The following is a 22,400-nucleotide window of genomic DNA, read 5'->3' on the forward strand; positions in this document are numbered from 1 at the left end:
ACTTTAGGCCAGACTTCAGTATTCTGGACTAGGGTTCTCTGTCCATTGCAGGCAAAGAGGGGGAATACCATTGCTTACAGTGGTAATACATAGGTACACATGGGAGCACTAACATATGTAGCCCAGATGGTCAAACCTCTCATTGGAATCAAAAAAGTATAATTAAGAAAGAAAAAAAATAAGAGGAAAGCAGGAGGATTTTCTGTGTAGACATTAAACACATCACACATTACAGCACCAGAAATGTTGGCTTATGTGGTCATCAATATTAAATATTACAATTCTTAATTTTTCTCTTGAAACGAGGGAATCCAATGTCACTGTGGGGAGTCCACGTTGTATTACAATGTAGCCAACTCAACCCATTCATAAGGAATGAAATAAATAACAGCCAATGACTCTGGCCCACTGTCAACCCGATACCTTGGACAATATTGCATTATTAGCCTACTTTATATTACAATAATTGAATATTATTACAGTAGCCTATATTGAATAATTTGTACACATTTGTCATAAGAAAATTGAATTTCTGTTGCTTTCTGAATTTAACCAGTGACAGGTAGCAGCAGCCTTTCAGCATCTGCAACGATGTACAGTAGGCTGTACAAAACATTCCAGTAGACAGGTCGGGAGACGCATAGAAAGAATTATGTGTAATGCTCTGTTGTACGCTACAAGTGCAGAACATTGTAGCATATTCACGGGCTACGATATGTGCACAAATTCAGTCATACAGTAAATTACATCCGCAAAGAATTTCACACGAATAGCCTCATCTTTCCATTGAGCGTCTAGGGAGGAAATTATCAGGCGGCTCAAAAAAGTACGCAGCGTACCTCGTAACTTTTAAACGGCTTCTGGTAGCGGATGTGTTGGATAAAGACACACACTGGGAGAAGAAACAACAGCAGAATACGTTTCTGATCAACTTACCAGTGTCGAACTGTCTGGAAGCAGTCGAAGATAGAAACCCAACTAGTAGAAGGGCAGCAGTAATTGTCAAAAATGAATCCATCGCTCCAGTCTTTGAGAAAGAAAGAGCGGGGACTTGTCTTGGGTAGGGTACAGTCGTGTTCCCGAACGGAGCAGAGAGTGTTCAGAGCTTCGGACGCAGGTGAACTGTTGTTCTGAACGCAGCCTGATGCGGACTGATGCGCCCAGTCGTTTTGTGTGGGTAGAGGTGTCGTTCCTAGTTCGCGTTTAAAGTCTGTGAAGTGAACTCCAAGGCAGGCAGGTCTCAACACACAGACACAAGAGAGATAGTAGAAAGCAAGCAGGGGATCCTATTTCGAATCATGTGACAGGAAATCGTGGCAATGGATTCAACCTGCAGCGTTGGGCAGTGAGAGTGTGTGTGAGAGAGAGAGATAATAAAGCCCATTGAATTAAATTGAGAGCGAGTAAATTGGGAGTCATTGAGGGTTTGCATGTCAGAGCAGTTTTAGTGCCTCAGTAAAATAATAACACATCAATAACACTGGTTCATTCATTCCACTTTCTTTTATCAGGGAATAAGGTTGAGAATAGATGAGGGGTCAAGTTGGAATTCAGCCTGGGACACTGGGGTTAACACCCCTACTGTCACAGATGCCTTGGGATCTTTAGTGACCACAGAGCCAAGACCTTGGTTTAGTTTGACTTGATGTGCAAGACTCACTGAAACTCTCTGAAGCGCTCTGTAACTCACTGAAAGTCTCTGAAACGTACTGTTCCTGACGCACAGCTACTACCATTTACTGTGGAGAACTGATTATTTCCACACAGTCTGGAGTCTGAAATGAGAGGCTCAGTGTGAGGATGAGTAGATGGAGAAAGCAGTTTATTCTCATTTCAAAACGTTTCTTCCATCACTATACTGACCATGCTATAGTTTCGTTCCTGTAAGTTACCCTCAGGGCGTGCCAGGATGAACCTTGACATATTCAATGATCCTGCTCCATTTTGAGACAAAGTGGGACGTAAATCCGGAAGTCCCCGTGAAATGTGTTGCAATGTGTTGTAAACAAATGATGTTTACAGTATCTTATTTGCAATATAAATTTGGTTCCGGGCTATTGGAGGGGGTGAAACCACATTTTTTTTAAGCAAATAAAAAGCTTAGAATGGAGTTAAAACATAAGCAGCCTTGAACTTTTATTTGGATAGATGCTCTACAGACTATCTACAGCAACATTTCAACTAACTATCTACTAACCTTAACCCTAACTCTAACCCTAACCCTAATCCTTATCCTAACCCTACATTTTCATACACCTAACCGTAACCTTAGCAAGCAGTTGCTTATCAACAATAGTTTATTGATAGTATGACCATCAGTAGAGCATCTACAGATGGAAAATCCGGGCTATCCAAATAAAATGCGACCACCCTTTTTACCATTTATAGCTTAGTAATCAGTTGTCAGGCAGAAAACAGGTGCAGAATTATACTTTAGTCCCAAATGCTTGAGTAATTCTACCGCTTGACCTTCTCTCACTACCTCCCAAACGTTGTAAGCAGAACAGCACCCTCATGTGTTCATCATAATATCACAATTAGGAAGTATTGCTGTCTGCTCTGTCGGACACATGCGCGCATGAACGCAAGTACGCACACACACACACACACACACACACACACACACACACACACACACACACACACACACACACACAGAGTCAGAAAACATTCAGGACCCTAAAATAGAATATCCATTATGATCTTACCAACCCAATCTCACCAACAGAAATATGACATAGTTGCCAGAACTCACAGAGTTGGCTGGTTGGTTGGGTTGTTTGGGAGGGTACACTATACTATATAACACTGCACTGGGAAAGTAATAATTCTGGGTGACTCGTGACCTTTGGAGATGAAAGTTACAAAGTATCCTCAAGCTGCTACATGAGCACCATAAGGCCACACTGCCTTTAAGTCGACACTACAGTGGATCTCTACATACAGTCTATGATTCACAAATGTATTCATTTTTTGGAAAACCAAATAATTATTAATAAAAACAGTCAATATCAACTATTCTAAGGGACACTAAATCCTTGTTTCACACAGTAATATTAAAAGACGGAAGAAGGGCCATAATATTGTACATTGACTTCTTTAAGCTATTAGAATATTCTCTGTGTGCCATTTTCATACTTTTCAAAATTTCTACTGAATCCCATTAAAATACTTATCTTACTCCCATTACTCCTCACTACTATTACTCCTTTCATAGAGGATAATGATGATAAGCAGCCTACAGTGAGCAGGGTTGGAGCCTTTGTCTATCCTCGTCTCTGTGTGGAATCACGTTGTTCCTCTCCCCTCTCCTCTCCTCTCCTGTCTGTACACGCTGCCTGGTTGCATTCCTTGTGGTCAACTGGAGTTACAGCAACCCTGCTATTTGTCTTTTATCCTGCACTCTCCTGCTGAAACACTGTATGCCCTCTTACATGCATACATCAAATTTGCACTTTACGGTTTGGTGGGGTGAGCCAAGACTAGTCATATCTACAGACGATCCGGAGTGGAGTGTAAGTGCTCATAGCGATTATATTTCAGTGAACCCTATATTTCTGAAATTAAATGATTTTTTTGAGGGAAAAATGTCTAGGATAGGGGGCTCTCATTGGTGTTTACATTATAGAGTCTTATGAGTTGGGCATAACCTTGCGAAGGAGAAATATGCGTAACACGAACATGAAAATGTAAATGCAATTGCCTTATTAGATGAGCTGTTTTATTACCCAAGAGCAATAGAGATAGAGCGAGAGACGGAAAGAAAGAGAGACAGAGAGAAAAAGAGAGACAGAGAGAAAAATAGAGAGAGATGGCGAGAGGGAGAGAGAGACTGAGAAAGGGAGAGAGAAAGAGAGAGAGACAGAAAAATAGAGAGAGACGGAGAGAGGGAGAGAGAGAGAGACAGAAAAAAAGAGAAAGATAGAGATGGGGGGACAATAAGTACGTGGTTTCCTTAAAAGAACAAAAAAGTCACGTAACGTTTTTCAAATAAGTTCACCCCTACTTTTTTGATAACATTGTGCCAATGAAGTGTTAGCAAATGCATGACATTCAAAATAATAAAAAACGGCCATATTTCTTCACAGTTTGGCTAACACAAAATGTGCTCATGTTGTCCTTACTCCACCCTTCTTTTGACTTCTTAATGTTTGACTCACTATTTAGCTGTCGGTGCAATTCCAACTAAACGCCGAACACTCTGACACGTCTCGAGTCACTACATTAATTAAAATCACAACACAAAGAGTTACAGAGTCCCAGTCCCCCGGGCCTGCCCCGGAGTCATGTATTTAGAGAGTTGGGCAATTGAAGTTTCAGCATTATGATGCATTTACATGACACTACAACATTCTATGGCAGCCATGTTAGCGCACAATTAACATAACATGGGGAATATGTAAGGGATAATCAATCAGGAGCTATGCGTGGAAGGTGTGTTCCAAGACACGCTAGCGGAGTGGAACTATCCTTCCACGGAGTTGCATTATTTTCCAGAGAACGCATAGAGCCGCGAGTTGATCATTCCTTTTATACCATGGCTATAATTTAACACATTTGCTGCTAGAAATGTGTTCATTTGCAGGAAAAAAACGTGTTCACAAGTTTACTAGATAGCTACAGTAGTTGCCTTGGTCACCAAACAAACAGACTTGCTAGTTTAGCTAGCCAAACCATCACGCCTAGCTTGTTATTAGGAAAATTCATCAATGCCAATAACGTTAATGTTTTCAATTTGACTTTTGCTTTCAAAAGCAGCTCAAACTAATGGTGCTTTCAAGACAACTGGGAACTAGGTCAAATCATGACCTCAGTGATCTTCAGGTCTTCCCCAGTCCAAGCAAATTTTTTTGGGAGTTCCCAGTTGTTATAAACACGGCAATATAAAATGTATGAATGAACTGGCCATTTAATTCTACCATGCTAATATAGTGTGCGTTATAGGGAAATAATGCACGCTCTAGAATTCCCTTCAAGCCAATCATGAACGAGTATTCAACAATGCTATGATTATGATTAATTATGAATATGATTAATTATAAAACAGGTAGTTTGGATCCTATATTCTGATTGGTTGTTAGCAGGGAGTTACTCACCACAATCTCCGGGTAATGCCTGTTAACAGTTCCATTTGAATGATCAATGCGCATCTACTGTCCCACACCCCAGCCAGGCAATTCATAAACTTAAAAATAAAAAAACAGTCCAGATATTATTTTTTTGCAAGATTCTAGCCTAGAAAATTGGTTTGCAACAGTTGGGGTTTGTCTGAAGCTTGCTGCCTGGTTCTCCAACCTGTGCAACAATGTTAAAGTTGTTTTTCTTTTGCGATCTCCACCATGCCATAGAGAATGAACGTGTCCGGACGAGAATGACAGCTTATCTGAGCCAGGCAAATTCATTTATCAGGATCTATGATTTCCGGCGCCGACAGAGATGGCCGCCTCGCTTCGCGTTCCTAGGAAACTATGCAGTTTTTAGTTTTTTTACGTGTTATTTCTTACATTAGTACCCCAGGTCATCTTAGGTTTCATTACATACAGTCGAGAAGAACTACTGAATATAAGATCAGCGTCAACTCACCATCAGTACGACCAAGAATATGTTTTTCGCGACGCGGATCCTGTGTTCTGCCTTACAAACAGGACAACGGAGCGGATCCCATGCAGCGACCCAAAAAAACGACTCCCAAAAAGAGGGAAACGAGGCGGTCTTCTGGTCAGACTCCGGAGACGGGCACACCGTGCACCATTCCCTAGCATTCTTCTTGCCAATGTCCAGTCTCTTGACAACAAGGTTGATGAAATCCGAGCAAGGGTAGCATTCCAGAGGGACATCAGAGACTGTAACGTTCTTTGCTTCACGGAAACGTGGCTTACTGGAGAGACGCTATCCGAGGCGGTGCAGCCAACAGGTTTCTCCACGCATCGCGCAGACAGAAACAAACATCTTTCTGGTAAGAAGAGGGGCGGGGGCGTATGCCTTATGACTAACGTGACATGGTGTGATGAAAGAAACATACAGGAACTCAAATCCTTCTGTTCACCTGATTTAGAATTCCTCACAATCAAATGTAGACCGCATTATCTACCAAGAGAATTCTCTTCGATTATAATCACAGCCGTATATATCCCCCCCCAAGCAGACACATCGTTGGCTCTGAATGAACTTTATTTGACTCTTTGCAAACTGGAAACCATTTATCCGGAGGCTGCATTCATTGTAGCTGGGGATTTTAACAAGGCTAATCTGAAAACAAGACTCCCTAAATTTTATCAGCATATCGATTGCGCAACCAGGGGTGGAAAGACCTTGGATCATTGATACTCTAACTTCCGCGACGCATATAAGGCCCTGCCCCGCCCCCCTTTCGGAAAAGCTGACCACGACTCCATTTTGTTGATCCCTGCCTACAGACAGAAACTAAAACAAGAGGCTCCCACGCTGAGGTCTGTCCAACGCTGGTCCGACCAAGCTGACTCCACACTCCAAGACTGCTTCCATCATGTGGACTGGGACATGTTTCGTATTGCGTCAGACAACAACATTGACGAATACGCTGATTCGGTGTGCGAGTTCATTAGAACGTGCGTTGAAGATGTCGTTCCCATAGCAACGATTAAAACATTCCCTAACCAGAAACCGTGGATTGATGGCAGCATTCGCGTGAAACTGAAAGCGCGAACCACTGCTTCTAACCAGGGCAAGGTGTCTGGTAACATGACCGAATACAAACAGTGCAGCTATTCCCTCCGCAAGGCTATCAAACAAGCTAAGCGTCAGTACAGAGACAAAGTAGAATCTCAATTCAACGGCTCAGACACAAGAGGCATGTGGCAGGGTCTACAGTCAATCACGGACTACAGGAAGAAATCCAGCCCAGTCACGGACCAGGATGTCCTGCTCCCAGGCAGACTAAATAACTTTTTTGCCCGCTTTGAGGACAATACAGTGCCACTGACACGGCCTGCAACGAAAACTTGCGGTCTCTCCTTCACTGCAGCCGAGGTGAGTAAGACATTTAAACGTGTTAACCCTCGCAAGGCTGCAGGCCCAGACGGCATCCCCAGCCGCGCCCTCAGAGCATGCGCAGACCAGCTGGCCGGTGTGTTTACGGACATATTCAATCAATCCCTATACCAGTCTGCTGTTCCCACATGCTTCAAGAGGGCCACCATTGTTCCTGTTCCCAAGAAAGCTAAGGTAACTGAGCTAAACGACTACCGCCCCGTAGCACTCACTTCTGTCATCATGAAGTGCTTTGAGAGACTAGTCAAGGACCATATCACCTCCACCCTACCTGACACCCTAGACCCACTCCAATTTGCTTACCGCCCAAATAGGTCCACAGACGATGCAATCTACCCTCCAAGCTCGTCATCAAGCTCGAGACTCTGGGTCTCGACTCCGCCCTGTGCAACTGGGTACTGGACTTCCTGACGGGCCGCCTCCAGGTGGTGAGGGTAGGTAACAACATCTCCACCCCGCTGATCCTCAACACTGGGGCCCCACAAGGGTGCGTTCTGAGCCCTCTCCTGTACTCCCTGTTCACCCACGACTGCGTGGCCACGCACGCCTCCAACTCAATCATCAAGTTTGCGGACGACACAACAGTGATAGGCTTGATTACCAACAACGACGAGACGGCCTACAGGGAGGAGGTGAGGGCCCTCGGAGTGTGGTGTCAGGAAAATAACTTCACACTCAACGTCAACAAAACTAAGGAGATGATTGTGGACTTCAGGAAACAACAGAGGGAACACCCCCCTATCCACATCGATGGAACAGCAGTGGAGAGGGTAGTAAGTTTTAAGTTCCTCGGCGTACACATCACAGACAAACTGAATAGGTCCACCCACACAGACAGCATCGTGAAGAAGGCGCAGCAGCGCCTCTTCAACCTCAGGAGGCTGAAGAAATTCCGCTTGTCACCAAAAGCACTCACAAACTTCTACAGATGCACAATCGAGAGCATCCTGTCGGGCTGTATCACCGCCTGGTACGGCAACTGCTCCGCCCACAACCGTAAGGCTCTCCAGAGGGTAGTGAGGTCCGCACAACGCATCACCGGGGGCAAACTACCTGCCCTCCAGGACACCTACACCACCCGATGTCACAGGAAGGCCATAACGATCATCAAGGACAACAACCACCTAAGCCACTGCCTGTTCACCCCGCTATCATCCAGAAGGCGAGGTCAGTACAGGTGCATCAAAGCTGGGACCGAGAGACTGAAAAACAACTTCTATCTCAAGGCTGTAAAATATATCACTAGCCACTTTAAACAATGCTACTTAATATAATGTTTACATACTCTACATTATTCATCTCATATGTCTACGTATATACTGTACTCTATATCATCTACTGCATCTTTATGTAATACATGTATCACTTGCCACTTTAAACTATGCCACTTTGTTTACATACTCATCTCATATGTATATACTGTACTCGATACCATCTACTGCATCTTGCCAATGTCGTTCTGTACCATCACTCATTCACATATCTTTATGTACATAGTCTTTATCCCTTTACACTTGTGTAGTAGGTAGTAGGTAGTAGTAGGTAGTAGTTTTGGAATTGTTAGTTAGATTACTCGTTGGTTATTACTGCATTGTCGGAACTAGAAGCACAAGCATTTCGCTACACTCGCATTAACATCTGCTAACCATGTGTATGTGACAAATAAAATTTGATTTGATTTGATTTGAAACATGGTATCAGAAGTGGCTCGAAAACCACACGTTTGTTATTTTTGTAGCTAAGTGTAGTATAGACGCGGTTACGTTCCATATGCGAACATGCGCCATTTCCTACTGTTTACATTAGTCCCAACACCGATCAACTCGTTGTTAGCTGGCTAGCTAGCATCACTACCTAACTCGATGGCTGAAGGCAAAGAGATCTCCTATTCCATCGCTATGGCAGCGAACATTACGCCACCAAATCCCATGGTTCTCACAGGGGACTGGGACAACTTCAGGGATGAATTCAAAGACTATCCGCTGGTGACCGGTCTATATGAGAAATCCAACGAGGTCCAAGAGTCAACTCTGAGGAGCTTAATGGGCAGCGAATGCAGGGATATCTACCGGCACATTCTCACCCTCACAGCACAACAACAGCGTGATGCAAAGGCTATACTGGGTGCATTGGAGAATTACTTCAAACCTGGAAAGTCATTTACGAGCGGTTCGTTTTTGGAAGCTGCAAACAGGAAGAGGGTGAGTCAGTACACAACTTTGTAAGCCGTTTGAGAGAAAGATCCGCTACTTGTGAATACGGGTGATTGAAAGATTAATTGATTTGTGACAAAATAGTACTAGGAATTGCAAATGAGGATAAGCGCCAGCGTCTACTAAGAGAGAGAGGCTTAACATTAGTAACTGCCATTGAAATGTGCCGCACTGCCGAAGTCAATGACATGAGAATGAGAGCAATGGAAATCGAAACCCCACGCACCGATGCTGATACTGTTCACGCTGTTGCCAGGCAGACATTCAGACAAAACCAATAGAAGCAGAGTAATTCACCACGAACGGTGAACACAGAGAGCCCCATAGCATGCAAATAATGTGGAAACGCACACGCACAAGGCAAAGAGCACTGCCCTGCCTACGGAAAACAATGCAGAGCTTGTGGAACTAATAATCACTTTGCAAAAATGTGTCTCAAAAGCAAAAGATGGGTGAGTGATGGCAAGATTCACTGTGATGATGATGTCACTCAGTGTTCAGAGCAGAACAGTGAAAGTGACATTTACATGCATGAATCTATTGGGGTTGTACACTCAAGAGGGAAAAAATGGTTTGTGACACTACGATTACACAACAAGCAACAACAATGTCAACTGGATTTCGGTGATACATGCAATGTAATGAGCTACTAAGATAAAATCAATCTGGCACCTGACACACATCTCTTGCCCAGCGATACTAGACTTAAGCTGTACTCAGGAGAGCTAATGAGCTTTATAGGCATCTTTGATACCGAATGTGTTATTGGGGGATGCAAACACAAGCTGGAGTTTGAGATTGTGAAAACCAGTCAACATCCTCTCCTCTCAGGCTCTACATGCAAACGCCTGGGACTGATGCAGTTCACCGTACCAAATGTCTTGCACATCGTGGAGCATGTTGAAGATTGTCTACAAGCCAGGAACAGAGATGTACATCATTGACACACTGAGCAGGGTAACAGCACAATGTACAGGCATTGGCACTGCCTATCAGCGGCATGCCATCTGTTCGCTACTGCAGAAACAACAAGATGTTTAACAGATCAATCAGGCAGACTACTTAAAGTCACAGATCCGCACCTAGCCCAGATTAGGCAACACACTGACAAGGACGAACCCTACAGTCACTGAAGTCCATCGTTCTCACAGGTTGGCCGTAACTGAAAGAAGAGACATCTTTCACATTGAGAGAAAACTGGACCTTTCGAAATGAGATCAGCGTGCAAAATGGCATCTTGTTCAGAGGTCAGGAGGTCATTATCCCCAAATCACTACGTCCAGAGAGGTTTACCCACATACACTCCAGTCATGTTGGAGGTGAAGCATTCTACCACCAGGCTTGTGAAGCATTATACTGGCCAAACATGCAAGCAGAAATTAAAGACCTTGACAGCAGCTGCACCACATGCAATGAGTACGCGCATGAACAGCAAAAGGAAACCATGATGTCGCACAAACTTCCCACAAGGGCCTGGCAAATTGTCAGCATAGACTTATTCAGCCACAGATAAAAGGACTATCTTCTCATTTTTGATCACTACTCTGACTTTTGGGAAATTGAACTGCTCCCTGACTAGTCTGCAGAGATGATCATAAAGCACTGCATGGCGAAGTTTGCAAGGCCTGCCTGACAAGGTCATCACGGACAATGGACCACAATTCACTGCACAGTTCAAGCGTTTCACTTCAGAATGGGAGTTTGTCCACGTGGCCTCCTCTCCAAGACACCCAAAGGCAAATGGCAAGGCAGAGTCAACTGTCAAGATTGCAAAAAAACTATTAAGCAGGGCCTTGCGTGACAGCAATGACCCATGGAAAGCCATCTGACAGTGGAGGAATACACCCACCGAAAACATGGACAGCAGCCCAGCACAACGCCTTCTGTCCAGATGTCTGAAGACTATGAAGACCATCCCCATAGCTAACAAGCTACTTGAACCCTGCGTGTTGTCGTCTTGGACAAACTGCGACACAGAAAGCTAAGTGCTTCTACAACCGGACTGCTCGAGTCCTACCAGAGCTGGAGGGGGGTGAAACGAAAAAACTGTCCAGGCCTAAGGGCGCTGATGGGAGACCACACTGGACTTTGGAGGCTCGGCACGTTCCTATAGAGAGTTGCACCACGTTCTTACCTGGTGGATGTTGGTGGCTCCCTCTATCGTCGCAATCGGGTGGATCTGCACGTAGCAGAGCAGACAAACCAGAACACGTCATACACTCACCTGGAGCACAGTCCAGGCCAAGCTCTCCAGCTCGTGGCCCGAATCCTTTCCCTGTTAGAGCCCATACTTACTCACGGGTGAGTCGGCTGTGCAAGCCACCGGACAGGCTTACTTTGTAAGCAAGGGACTGTGTTAACTTGTCCTCTGTTTATGAAAAAAAGAAAGAAAGAAAAAAAGAGGAAGGTGACAACTGAAGTAAAATAAAGTGTTTTGTTCAATTATTATGTTAAGAACTTAATGTTGTGCCGTTATATTTGCACTTTCTATTGAAAAGGATGATGTTATGGAGTCCAGTAGATAGGTAATCAACTAGCTGGGCTTTTACCCGGACTCCGTGTGTAGGGACTTGTACAATGCTTGAACAAGGCTATTAAACTTGACATTGGTGTCTGTCTTTATTATTTTATCCAACATATCATACTGAAACAACCCGTTCCGAATGGACCCGAAGACAACTAGACCCATTCCGTTTTAACCTGGTCGGATCCAGACCTGGTCCAATCCAAGTAAGGAAATCAGCAGATTTTCTTTTTAAAAAGCTACTTTATTAACCGGAGTTGAGTGCGACAGGAGGGAGAGGGGAGCTGAGTGCGACAGGAGGGAGAGGGGTGCCGCTCTACCAGGCAGGGGATGGGCCGTACTGTGAGCGAGTGACATGGGGAGGAGGGAGAGACAAGAGACAGCAACCAAACTGGCTTGCGCTATTGTAGACTACAGTAATAGCTGCCATAGCTAAGTTATTTATCATCAAATATGATTACATAGTACCTGTCTTGGACTGCATCAAACCGGGACGAGAAGGTAGTTATTAACAAGCTAGTTAGCTAGCTAGGCTAACTGAGGCTGCAATGCATACGCTTTCTGATCCTACAGTTACACATAACTCCATTCCGAATATTAAGTGGCAGCCTGCCTAGCTGATGGCTCTTGGTCGTTGTAGCCTATCCTTCTCCTTTAACTTTTAATTCCGTAATTTTAATTCCATCTTGCATTGATTAGATATCTCCTAACTTCTTTCACACATCGAGCGAGGCAATATGACTGTGTAGCCTGTTGCCACTTTGATGACTTATGATTGGCCAACAACAAAATACACATGCCATGCTCCAGTCTAGTGAAACGCAACAGCTGCAGCTGCACAATACAATTTCTCTTTACTGCAAAGAATTTCTCTTTACTGCAGCACTCATGTTCGGAAATGCACGGGCCCTTCTGGACAGAGACCCGTGACAATCAGGTCTGAATCAGATCCATGACATTATTTACAATTCTGGATCCACACTGGTCTCGGGTATTCGAGTACAGGTGAATCCATGAAGACCTCTACTAGGAAGCTTGTAAATGCAATGGCACATGTTTAAATGAAACAAGTTCCAAAGCTATTTTTCATCATGAAGCATGCCCAGTCCTTTTGGTCTCCTTGGCCGACACAAAAATATAGGTTATGCTCCTGCAAGCCTCAGTGTCAAATCTGATTGGCTCTGAGTTGATAAATGCACACACCATTGTAGCAGAAGATCCACAGAATTTACTCATTTTAAACAACTCTATATATTTTGTTTCAAATGTGCACAAAAAGTGGCATAGCCCCATATTGATAATGACTTTAAACAATAACACTAACTATTTTGTACCGTCACGCTAGTAGTCTTCTGTGGCCAAGGGGATAAGTGAATCGATTTGGGCTTCTTCTGACACCTTCTCTGGTCGTTATCGTCGTCATCATCATCAGGATCATTATCACCACCACCATTATCATCATCATCCTCACCATCATTATCATCATCTTGTTATTTTCTAGTCATTACCTGATACTTGTCAAAGGGATGCCAGAACGGAACATAGTTGGCCGGAGGTGCTCCTCTCCTCTTCCCGCCAAAACAAGATGGCCAAGCCCCTGTTCCAGTCTGTGGGAAACACACAAAGGTGGATTTCCCCAGGGGGAACTCAGTGACAGCAAATCAGATTGGTATAACAGGAATCTACTGAGCCCAAATGTCGGGAAAGAGAGAGAGAGTGAGGGGGGGGGGGGGGGGGGGTTGAGCAACAGAGAGATGGAAGAGAGAGCGAGAGATGAGAAAGAGGGAGAAATAAGAGTTTTGACTCAACACTTTCCACTCCACTAATCTCAGAGACAACCAGGGCAGAGAAGAGAGGTCTGAAGCCATGGTGTTTGTCCCAAATGGCACCCTACTCCATAAATAGTGCACTACGTTTGACCAGAGCTGGCCCTATGGGCCCTGGGTGTCATTTGGGATTAAGCCATGGTGTTGTAGTTCAGTTTGATTAACCTAATCGGACCTGACTCCAAAACAACAACATGACCTTTGACCCGGAAACACTGGGCTGGAATGGAATCCTGTAAAATGGTATTAGTGTTGAGCATCCTGTTCTGTTGTTCTGTTAAAGAGCAACTGCCCCTAAAAAACAACTTCTCATTTAGAAAACAGCCTATGTGGCATCGACATGAGTCATAAACATTTGTTCTACTGTCAGAATTTACTTCAAAGTGTAAATAGGATAATTTTAGTCATAATGTCAGTCTCGTCAAAAACAGAGTGAAGGTTGGGTTTGTTTCAATCCTGCCCACATGCCCACAGCTGGCAGCAGACAAGTAATCATCAATTCGGAGAGCAGCTGAACACAACCCGATTGTAATGCCTGTGGTAAATTTGGATCAACTTTGGCTATCCCTATGGGGCTAGTTAGGAACCAAATTACATACATGGGACAAAATGTAAAAATTCCAATAGCTCCAAATTTCAATGACTTAACCCTTTACACTTGTGGGATTTCAACAAAACACCATTTATTGAGCAGGGACGATGACCAATCCATGAAGTGTGTTGATTAGATGTATAGATGTAATTGCCATTTTGTGATGTAGGCATCTTTACATTAAATAAGGATAAGAGCCTGAGCTAAGAATAGGAAAACAAACTGCATCAACCAGGACCTTTCTGATGTTGCACACCTTTGAAAAGCACCATGCTATGTATAATAGAATTATACTCATAGTGCAAAATGTATCTTCCAGACTTAGGGTCTATACAACTGTTAGCTATTGTAACTTGGAACAGCATTGTGTAAACCTTTGTCCCATGTCAAAACTGTTATGCAAATGTTTTCTGTCAACGTGAAGAAATTAAAATGTATTGCACCAGAAAAGAGATAATAAATAATTTTAAAAAGCCCCAAAATTAATTTCTGGCACAGGCTTCTGGAAACCAATTAGATATGCAATAACCCCCCAAAAAAGGCACTGTCGGAACAGGCTTTGATGCTTTTAACTTCTTAAGAACTCTTTCTTCCCCATACTCATCCCACTGCTCCCTTTGCGCTCAGGTGCATATTTCAGGCACGTTAACATCACCTTTAGTATATTTTATTTATTTTTATTTCACCTTCATTTAACCAGGTAGGCTAGTTGAGAACAAGTTCTCATTTGCAACTGCAACCAGGCCAAGATAAAGCATAGCAGTGTGAACAGACAACAACACAGAGTTACACATGGAGTAAACAATAAACAAGTCAATAACATAGTAGAAAAAAAAGAATCTATATACATTGTGTGCAAAAGGCATGAGGAGGTAGGCAATAAATAGGCCATAGGAGCGAATAATTACAATTTAGAAGATTAACACTGGAGTGATAAATGATCAGATGAACATGTGCAGGTAGAGATACTGGTGTGCAAAAGAGCAGAAAGGTAAATAAATAAAAACAGTATGGGGCTGAGGTAGGTAAATTGGGTGGGCTATATACCAATGGACTATGTACAGCTGCAGCGATCGGTTAGCTGCTCAGATAGCAGATGTTTAAAGTTGGTGAGGGAGATAAAAGTCTCCAACTTTTTTTGCAATTCGTTCCAGTCGCAGGCAGCAGAGAGCTGGAAGGAAAGGCGGCCAAAGGAGGTTTTGGCTTTAGGGATGATCAGTGAGATACACCTGCTGGAGCGCGTGCTACGGGTGGGTGTTGCCATCGTGACCAGTGAACTGAGATAAGGCGGAGCTTTACCTAGCATAGACTATGCCTCTGTTGCCTTTGATTTGCTAAGACTCACACTTGCTGTAAAGGGGGAAAACAAATATTAGCTAGAAGGGATTCAAATGTCATGTAAAATGTCATGACTTGGACTCAACTATACCAACGATACCAAGTAATTAGCATTGCAGGCTACCATACTTAGATAACTTGGGAAGCAGTATTGGCTGGGGGTGGGAGATTACATTCCTCATGAGATTCTAAACACACAACAATATACAGAATAAAAACCATGCAAAGTCAATTGAATGTACACAAACTGTCAATGTCTGTTTAAGCATACCAGTTATAAATTAAAGTTTATCTTGGAGATCTACACTTCACTGGCTTTGGTGATTTCGATGTCTTCACAATGCTGTTTTGATTCTGAATGGGTTGAGGGTTTGAACAATTAAAGTTTTTAACTTATTGCATTTTCAAGTATAATGTATGCCAGAAGGGCGTGGGCGGCAATCGAACCCACGCCGACACGGTAGGCCTAAATGTGCACACTGAAGGCAGTGGCCCTAAACGCTAGACCCCCCAGGCCACAATTTAACTCAATTTTGACAGTTCATTCCTAACCTTAGGATACAAATGACACTTGTATGTCGTAGCCTTGTTTTGTCACCCTTTCCACTCGTAAAATGGCAGATTTGGGCACTGATAAAGTCAAACCAACTTTGCCATGGTTGCACAACTGCAGGCTGAAGCTAATAATTGGCGAAAGAATTTGGCTAACTCTTCCCACCTGCGAACACACACACAAAACACCCACATCAAAACACACCCCGAAACCAACTCACATTTAAATTCAGCCATGGCCGCTAGCATTTCTTAATGAGCCATATTTAAAACGAGGCCAAATCAGGAAGTTCAGCCACCCTTTAAGGATTCTGAGAATGTTCACTGTATTCTAGAAAATAGAACACTCACCACTGACTAAAATCTCAGAAAATGTTTTCTTCTGAAAGCTGTGAGAGTCTGCATGGCCTTCAAAGGGTGGTTGTATAAAATGGTCCCTTCTACCATCTCGAGTTCATTACGAAAATGCAATTTCTTCCCAAGTACGAACAGCATGAGAGGTTTCATCTGTGTGTGTGTGTGTGTGTGTGTGTGTGTGTGTGTGTGTGTATGTGTGTGTGCATGTGTGCGTGTGTGTGTGTCTCTGTGTGGGGTACATTGAGAACAAACCTTGGTTTCCAAGTTTTCCGACAACACCGTAAACATAATCTGATGAGTGTCCTTTCATTTTGTCCCTCCAGAGAATGCAACGTCTCCTTGGAGTGCACCGCAGCGCACCATATGAGCGGAGTAAATACTGTAGCTCTTGATGGAAAACATACTTGACTTACGTATAAAATGACACCCTATTCCCTGAATAGTGCACTTGTTTTGACCAGACCCCATAGGGCCCTGGTCAAAGTAGTACACAATAGGGAATAGGGTGTTATTTGGGACACAAAGGCTCGTCTTGGTGTGGGCACAATGTTTACAGCAGCAGCAGAATGAACAGCTTATATGCTTCACATTAACCTTCACATGTTAGAACCAGTTATAAACTGGGCTTCTGATGCAGCTTCATGTTTCCTTTCAGCAGCTCTTCATTTCTCTGATACTGTGTAGTGTACAAACACATACACAGCACAATAACTGTGTACGTCCCCTCAAAAACAAATTGGGCCAGTCCCGAATGGCACCCTATTCTGAATATAGTGCACTACTGTTGACAAGGAGACTTAGAGAATATATAGCGAATATGGTACCATTTGGGACACAGCCATTCATTATGTTTTGCTCTAGCCTCTAACTCAGAAATAAGAGTTTGTTTTGTTTGAAAGTTCAGAACTTTGCTGAAGACAGCCAGGACCGAGGCCTACCCCCCTGAATGTTGCTTGTCGCTGAACCGTGAAAATGTGCCTCCGATGTTTGGCACCACTCGCACCAACCGCACATCTCACTCCCAATTACCAAATGAATCTAGTCAGGGGGGAAGTATGTCAGCTATGCCCTATCCTGACAACCGATTCACAGAGCATGGCGGTTAGTTCTACCATAAATCACATCCAAAGGCAGTAATGTTATGTCCCAACGCAGTGCAGTTTTGCAACTCCAGTTTGTTTCAGAGGGAGGACTTCTAAAGAGGATCAATGACAGAGGATGTTCAGTACGACAGTATTGGTGTATCAGTACCTCTTAACTTACTGTAAAATACAGTATGAGGTGACATAGTCAGTTACTTACATTTGGACCAGGAGTTTTTCATGACCATGAGACCTGAGCAGGAAAAACTTTAGAACCTAGTTAAGTTTAATGCTAGAATAATGTGACAGATAAGCAGGTAGGCTGAGGAGCAGTGTACTAGGAATGATGGATCTGAGGATATAAAGATGGCGTTCCATTTTACCAAAGAAATCATAATTCCCCACACTGGCCGACCATTTGAGGGTTTACACTTATCATTTAGTAGGCACATTTATCACACTGATGCTTACCCTACCATGTCTTCGTGTTATTCTGGATCACATCTTCTAAAAACTCAGGAAGTATGATCTGAATAGCATGAAGATAAATCTGATGATGAACAGTAGGTGAGAGTCAATGGTGTATGTTAAATTCTGTGTCAGGTACGTTAGGTTGGAGTTGAGCACAGAGCAGAACAGACAGCATGAATAATAATGAGTGCTTAACCTCAGTGGACCTGACACACCAAGTCAAGTAGAGTAGAGGAGTGAACACATTCTGACTCATACTGGAGCAGCCAGAATGTATGATTAAAGAGAGGAGAGGAGCCGAGCAGATGTCCCAGTGAACTCAAACACATGTGTGTGCGCGGACATGCACACAGACACACGCACACACATACAGTACCAGTGGAAAGTTTGGACACACCTACTCATTCGAGGGTTTTTATTTATTTGTACTATTTTCAACATTGTAGAATGATAGTGAAGATATCGAAACTATGAAATAACACATATGGAATCATGTAGTAACCAAAGAAGTGTTAAACATATCAAAATATATTTTATATTTGAGATTCTTCAAAGTAGCCACCCTTTACCTTGATGACAGCTTTGCACACTCTTGGCATTCTCTCAACCAGTTTCATGAGGTAGTCACCTGGAATGTAAGTGTGCCCTAATTTGTGGAATGTCTTTCCTTCTTAATGCGTTCGAGCCAATCAGTTCTGTTGTGACAATGTAGGGGTGGTATACAGAAGATAGCCTTGTTTGGTAATAGACCATGTCCATATTATGGCAAGAATTGCTCAAATAAGCAAAGAGAAATGACCGTTCATTATTAGTTATTATTATTATTAGCTGACGTGAAGGTCAGTCAATCTGGAAAATTTCAAGAACTTTGAAAGTTTCTTCAAGTGTAGTCGCAAAACCCATCAAGAGCTATGATGAAACTGACTCTCATGAGAACTGCCAGAGGAAAGGAAAACCCAGAGTTATCTCTGTTGCAGAGGATAAATTCATTAGAGATACCAGCCTCAGAAATTGTAGACCAAATAAATGCTTCACAGAGTTCTAGTAACAGACACATCTCAACATCAACTGTTTAGAGGAGACTGTGTGAATCAGGCCTTCGTGGACGAATTGCTGCGAAGAAACCACTACTACAGGACATCAATAAGAAAATTTGATAGGGCCAAGAAACACAAGACCGGTGGAAATCTGTCCTTTGGTCTGATAAGTCCAAATTTGAGATTTTTGGTTCCAATCCGCCGTGTCTTTGTGAGACGCAGAGTAGGTGAATGGATGATCTCTGCATGCATGGTTCCCACCGTGAAGCATGGTGGAGGAGGTGTGATGGTGTGGGGGTGCTTTGCTGGTGACACTGTCAATGATTTATTTAGAATTCAAGGCACACTTAACCGGCATGTCTACCACAGCATTCTGCAGCGATACGCCATCTCATCTGGTTTGCGCTTAGTGGGACTATCATTTGTTTTTCAACAGGACAATGACCAACACACCTCCAGGCTGTGTACGGCATAGAAGGAGAGTGATGGAGTGCTGCATCAGATGACCTGACCTCCACAATCACCTGACCTCAACTCAATTGAGATGAGTTGGATTGCAGAGTGAAGGAAAAGCAGCCAACAAGTGCTCAGAATATGTGGGAACCTCTTCACTTTTTTGGTTACTACATGATTCCATATGTGTTATTTCATAGTTTTGATGTCTTCAGTATTATTCTACAATGTAGAAAATTGTAAAAATAAAGAAACGTCTTTGAATTAGTCTGTGTGTCCAATATTTGACTGGTACTTTACATAAGGTACATACACGCTACATACAGTACGTTTCAGTAGTATGTTGTAGACACGCACGCACGCACGCACACACACACACACACACACACACACACACACACACACACACACACACACACACACACACACACACACACACACACACACAAACACACACAAACACACACAAACACACACACACACACACACACACACACACAGCTCCAGACAACAGACAATAGCAGTAGCTGCCTTCCTGGTGTGTGCTTGTGTGTGCGCATATGTGTGTGTGTGTCTACAGCATACTCCATACGCAATGTAGTGTGTATATAGCCTATGTACAGTAGAAGTCTAAATTTGGGTTACACATACTCATTCAAAGATTTTTTTTATTTTTAAAATAGTAAACGAACAAAGGTTTGACCAACTGGGGACATTTTTTTGGTCCCCACAAGGGCAAATACTATTTCTATCGGGTTTAGGGTTAAGGTTAGAATTAGCGTTAGGATTAAAATTAGGGTTAGGGTTAGGAGCTAGTGTTAGGGTTAAAGGTTAGGTTTTTGGGTTAAGGTTAGGGTAAGAGTAGGTGTTAGGGTTAGGTTTAGATATAGCGTTAGGGGTTAGGGAAAATAGGGTTTTGAATGGGACTGAGTTGTATGTCCCCACAAGGTTAGCTGTACAAGGCTGTGTGTGCGTGTGTGTGTGTGTGTGTTTGTGTGTGTGTGCTAACCACAACCAGATACCATAGGGAGCTACGCCTGGGAACCCCCACCTCCTCTCCTGTCGTGTTCAAACCACGACTACTGATGGGAAATTTCCCCACTGACTTCATAAAGGAGTCGGTTCATGTTATGGATATCATAAATAACAAGGACTGCTGATTTAGACAAAGGAGCCGTGGGCTACTGCATAATCTAGTCAATTAATCATTGCAGTGTAGTGTACACATTATAAGTACATTTTGTTTTCCTAAATGTTGGTGAATAATGAGATTTGGTATTTCAAATTAAAATACTTTTAGAAAACAGGCTTATCTGGCTAAAATGTGCATAACACTTTTTTTCACAATGGATGAAGCTGTTACTTGTCGTTATGATACCTGAATGTGCCATAGAAGATATTCTGTGTGTTTTTAAACTTTTTTCCATTGAACATGCCATACAAAAAGGGAATTTTAATTAATTACTGTATATGAAGAGTGCCTTGGTCCACTTTTTTTAAGGTATTCTGGGTATTATATTTCATATTCTGGTGATGGCCTGGTAATAACAGTCCACTGTATGCAGTACAATACACTCATAGAAAAAGAGGACTACCTAGAACCAAAGGGTTATTCGGCTGTCACTGTAGGTTGGAGAAGCCTTTCTTGGTTTCAAGTAGAACTCTTTCACCCAATGAAGAACCCTTTATGAACCCTTGGTTCTAAGCGCGTACTGTAGGTAAACCTAAACCAGAGATAATGTTAAGCAAACCATTAGTCTGGCTGGAGAGATGTGTGAGTTTAATCAACAGGGTGAGGCTGTCAGAGACAATCAAGTCTGGACTGGCAGTCAGTCACAGATACTGTCTCATCAGCACATCTCTGCTAATCTGTGTGTGCGAGACCACTCACATGTCTCACTCACACGCACACACGCACGCACGCACGCACACACACACACACACACACACACACACACACACACACACACACACACACACACACACACACACACACACACACACACACACACACACACACACACACACACACACACACATTAATTTTCAGATTGGTTACACACACACACCACACACAATCTGCCAAAGAAACTCAGATTAAACACCAAGTGTACAAACTGTACACTACAACTGCCATTTTATCAGATGAGTGCATTTTACAAATATCAATTCCCTTTGCATGTTACAAAGACAAAAGAGAGAGAAGGGGAAAACACAAACCTAACTGAGCATCTACAGTACTCTAAATGTATTGTTTGAAGTTTCCTTTTCTTCTGTGAAGTGACTCTGACTGTGGCATAGTGCGGTTAGTTAAGCAGGTCATTAAGGGTAATGGTTGGGGCGGATTTCAGCCCTTTATCTCCAATAACAAGAACCAAGTTCTGGCAGATTTGGGGGATTCTGAGATTCTGGGGATTCTGAGATTCTGGGGGTGGATTTGAGGGGGAAGTTCCCCTCACCAGTAGAAAAGAGTCTCAGAAGCTGTTTTCATGAGAAGAGAGACAGACAGATGTGTCATGAAACATGGATCAAGGGATATGCTCTGTCTAATACAGCATGCCTAATATTTTGTATGCTATAGTAGAAATGTATTGTATATTGATTCTTACCTCCATTCCTCAGAAAACAGTTTGCATGAGAAGAGAGGAGACCAGGGTGTCATGAAGCATGCATCAAGGGAGATACTAGTCTAAAGCTTAATACAGTTGGCCTAATACATATAGATTGTTTTATCTCTATGTCCTAATGTATGTACTTTAGTATACATGTAAATGTATTCTGAATCAATGTTTAATCGTTTCAATCAATCAATCAATGGCATGAAACCAGTTTCGGCAGTTTCATTCATGTTATCTTAGCAATCAAGAGAAAAAACCTAAAGTGCCTTCAGAAAGTATCCTTCACTTATTCCACATTTTGTTGTGTT

At 43.0% G+C, this 22,400-nt stretch overlaps 1 protein-coding gene across 2 annotated transcripts in view; it reads right to left on the reverse strand.

The window, feature by feature from the left end:
• kremen1 (kringle containing transmembrane protein 1) overlaps positions 1-1,257 on the reverse strand; it is a 116,041-nt gene extending 114,784 nt beyond the window's left edge. For both annotated transcript variants that reach the window (XM_021606620.2, XM_021606619.2), the window contains exon 1: positions 937-1,257. In XM_021606620.2, the coding sequence (XP_021462295.1) occupies positions 937-1,018 (82 nt within the window). In that variant the 5' untranslated portion in view covers positions 1,019-1,257. The remainder of the gene's footprint in view (positions 1-936) is intronic.
• Positions 1,258-22,400: the final 21,143 nt, after the last annotated feature.

The sequence above is a fragment of the Oncorhynchus mykiss genome, chromosome 6 (genome assembly GCF_013265735.2).
Source record: "Oncorhynchus mykiss isolate Arlee chromosome 6, USDA_OmykA_1.1, whole genome shotgun sequence".
Classification (NCBI taxonomy): Eukaryota; Metazoa; Chordata; class Actinopteri; order Salmoniformes; family Salmonidae; genus Oncorhynchus; species Oncorhynchus mykiss.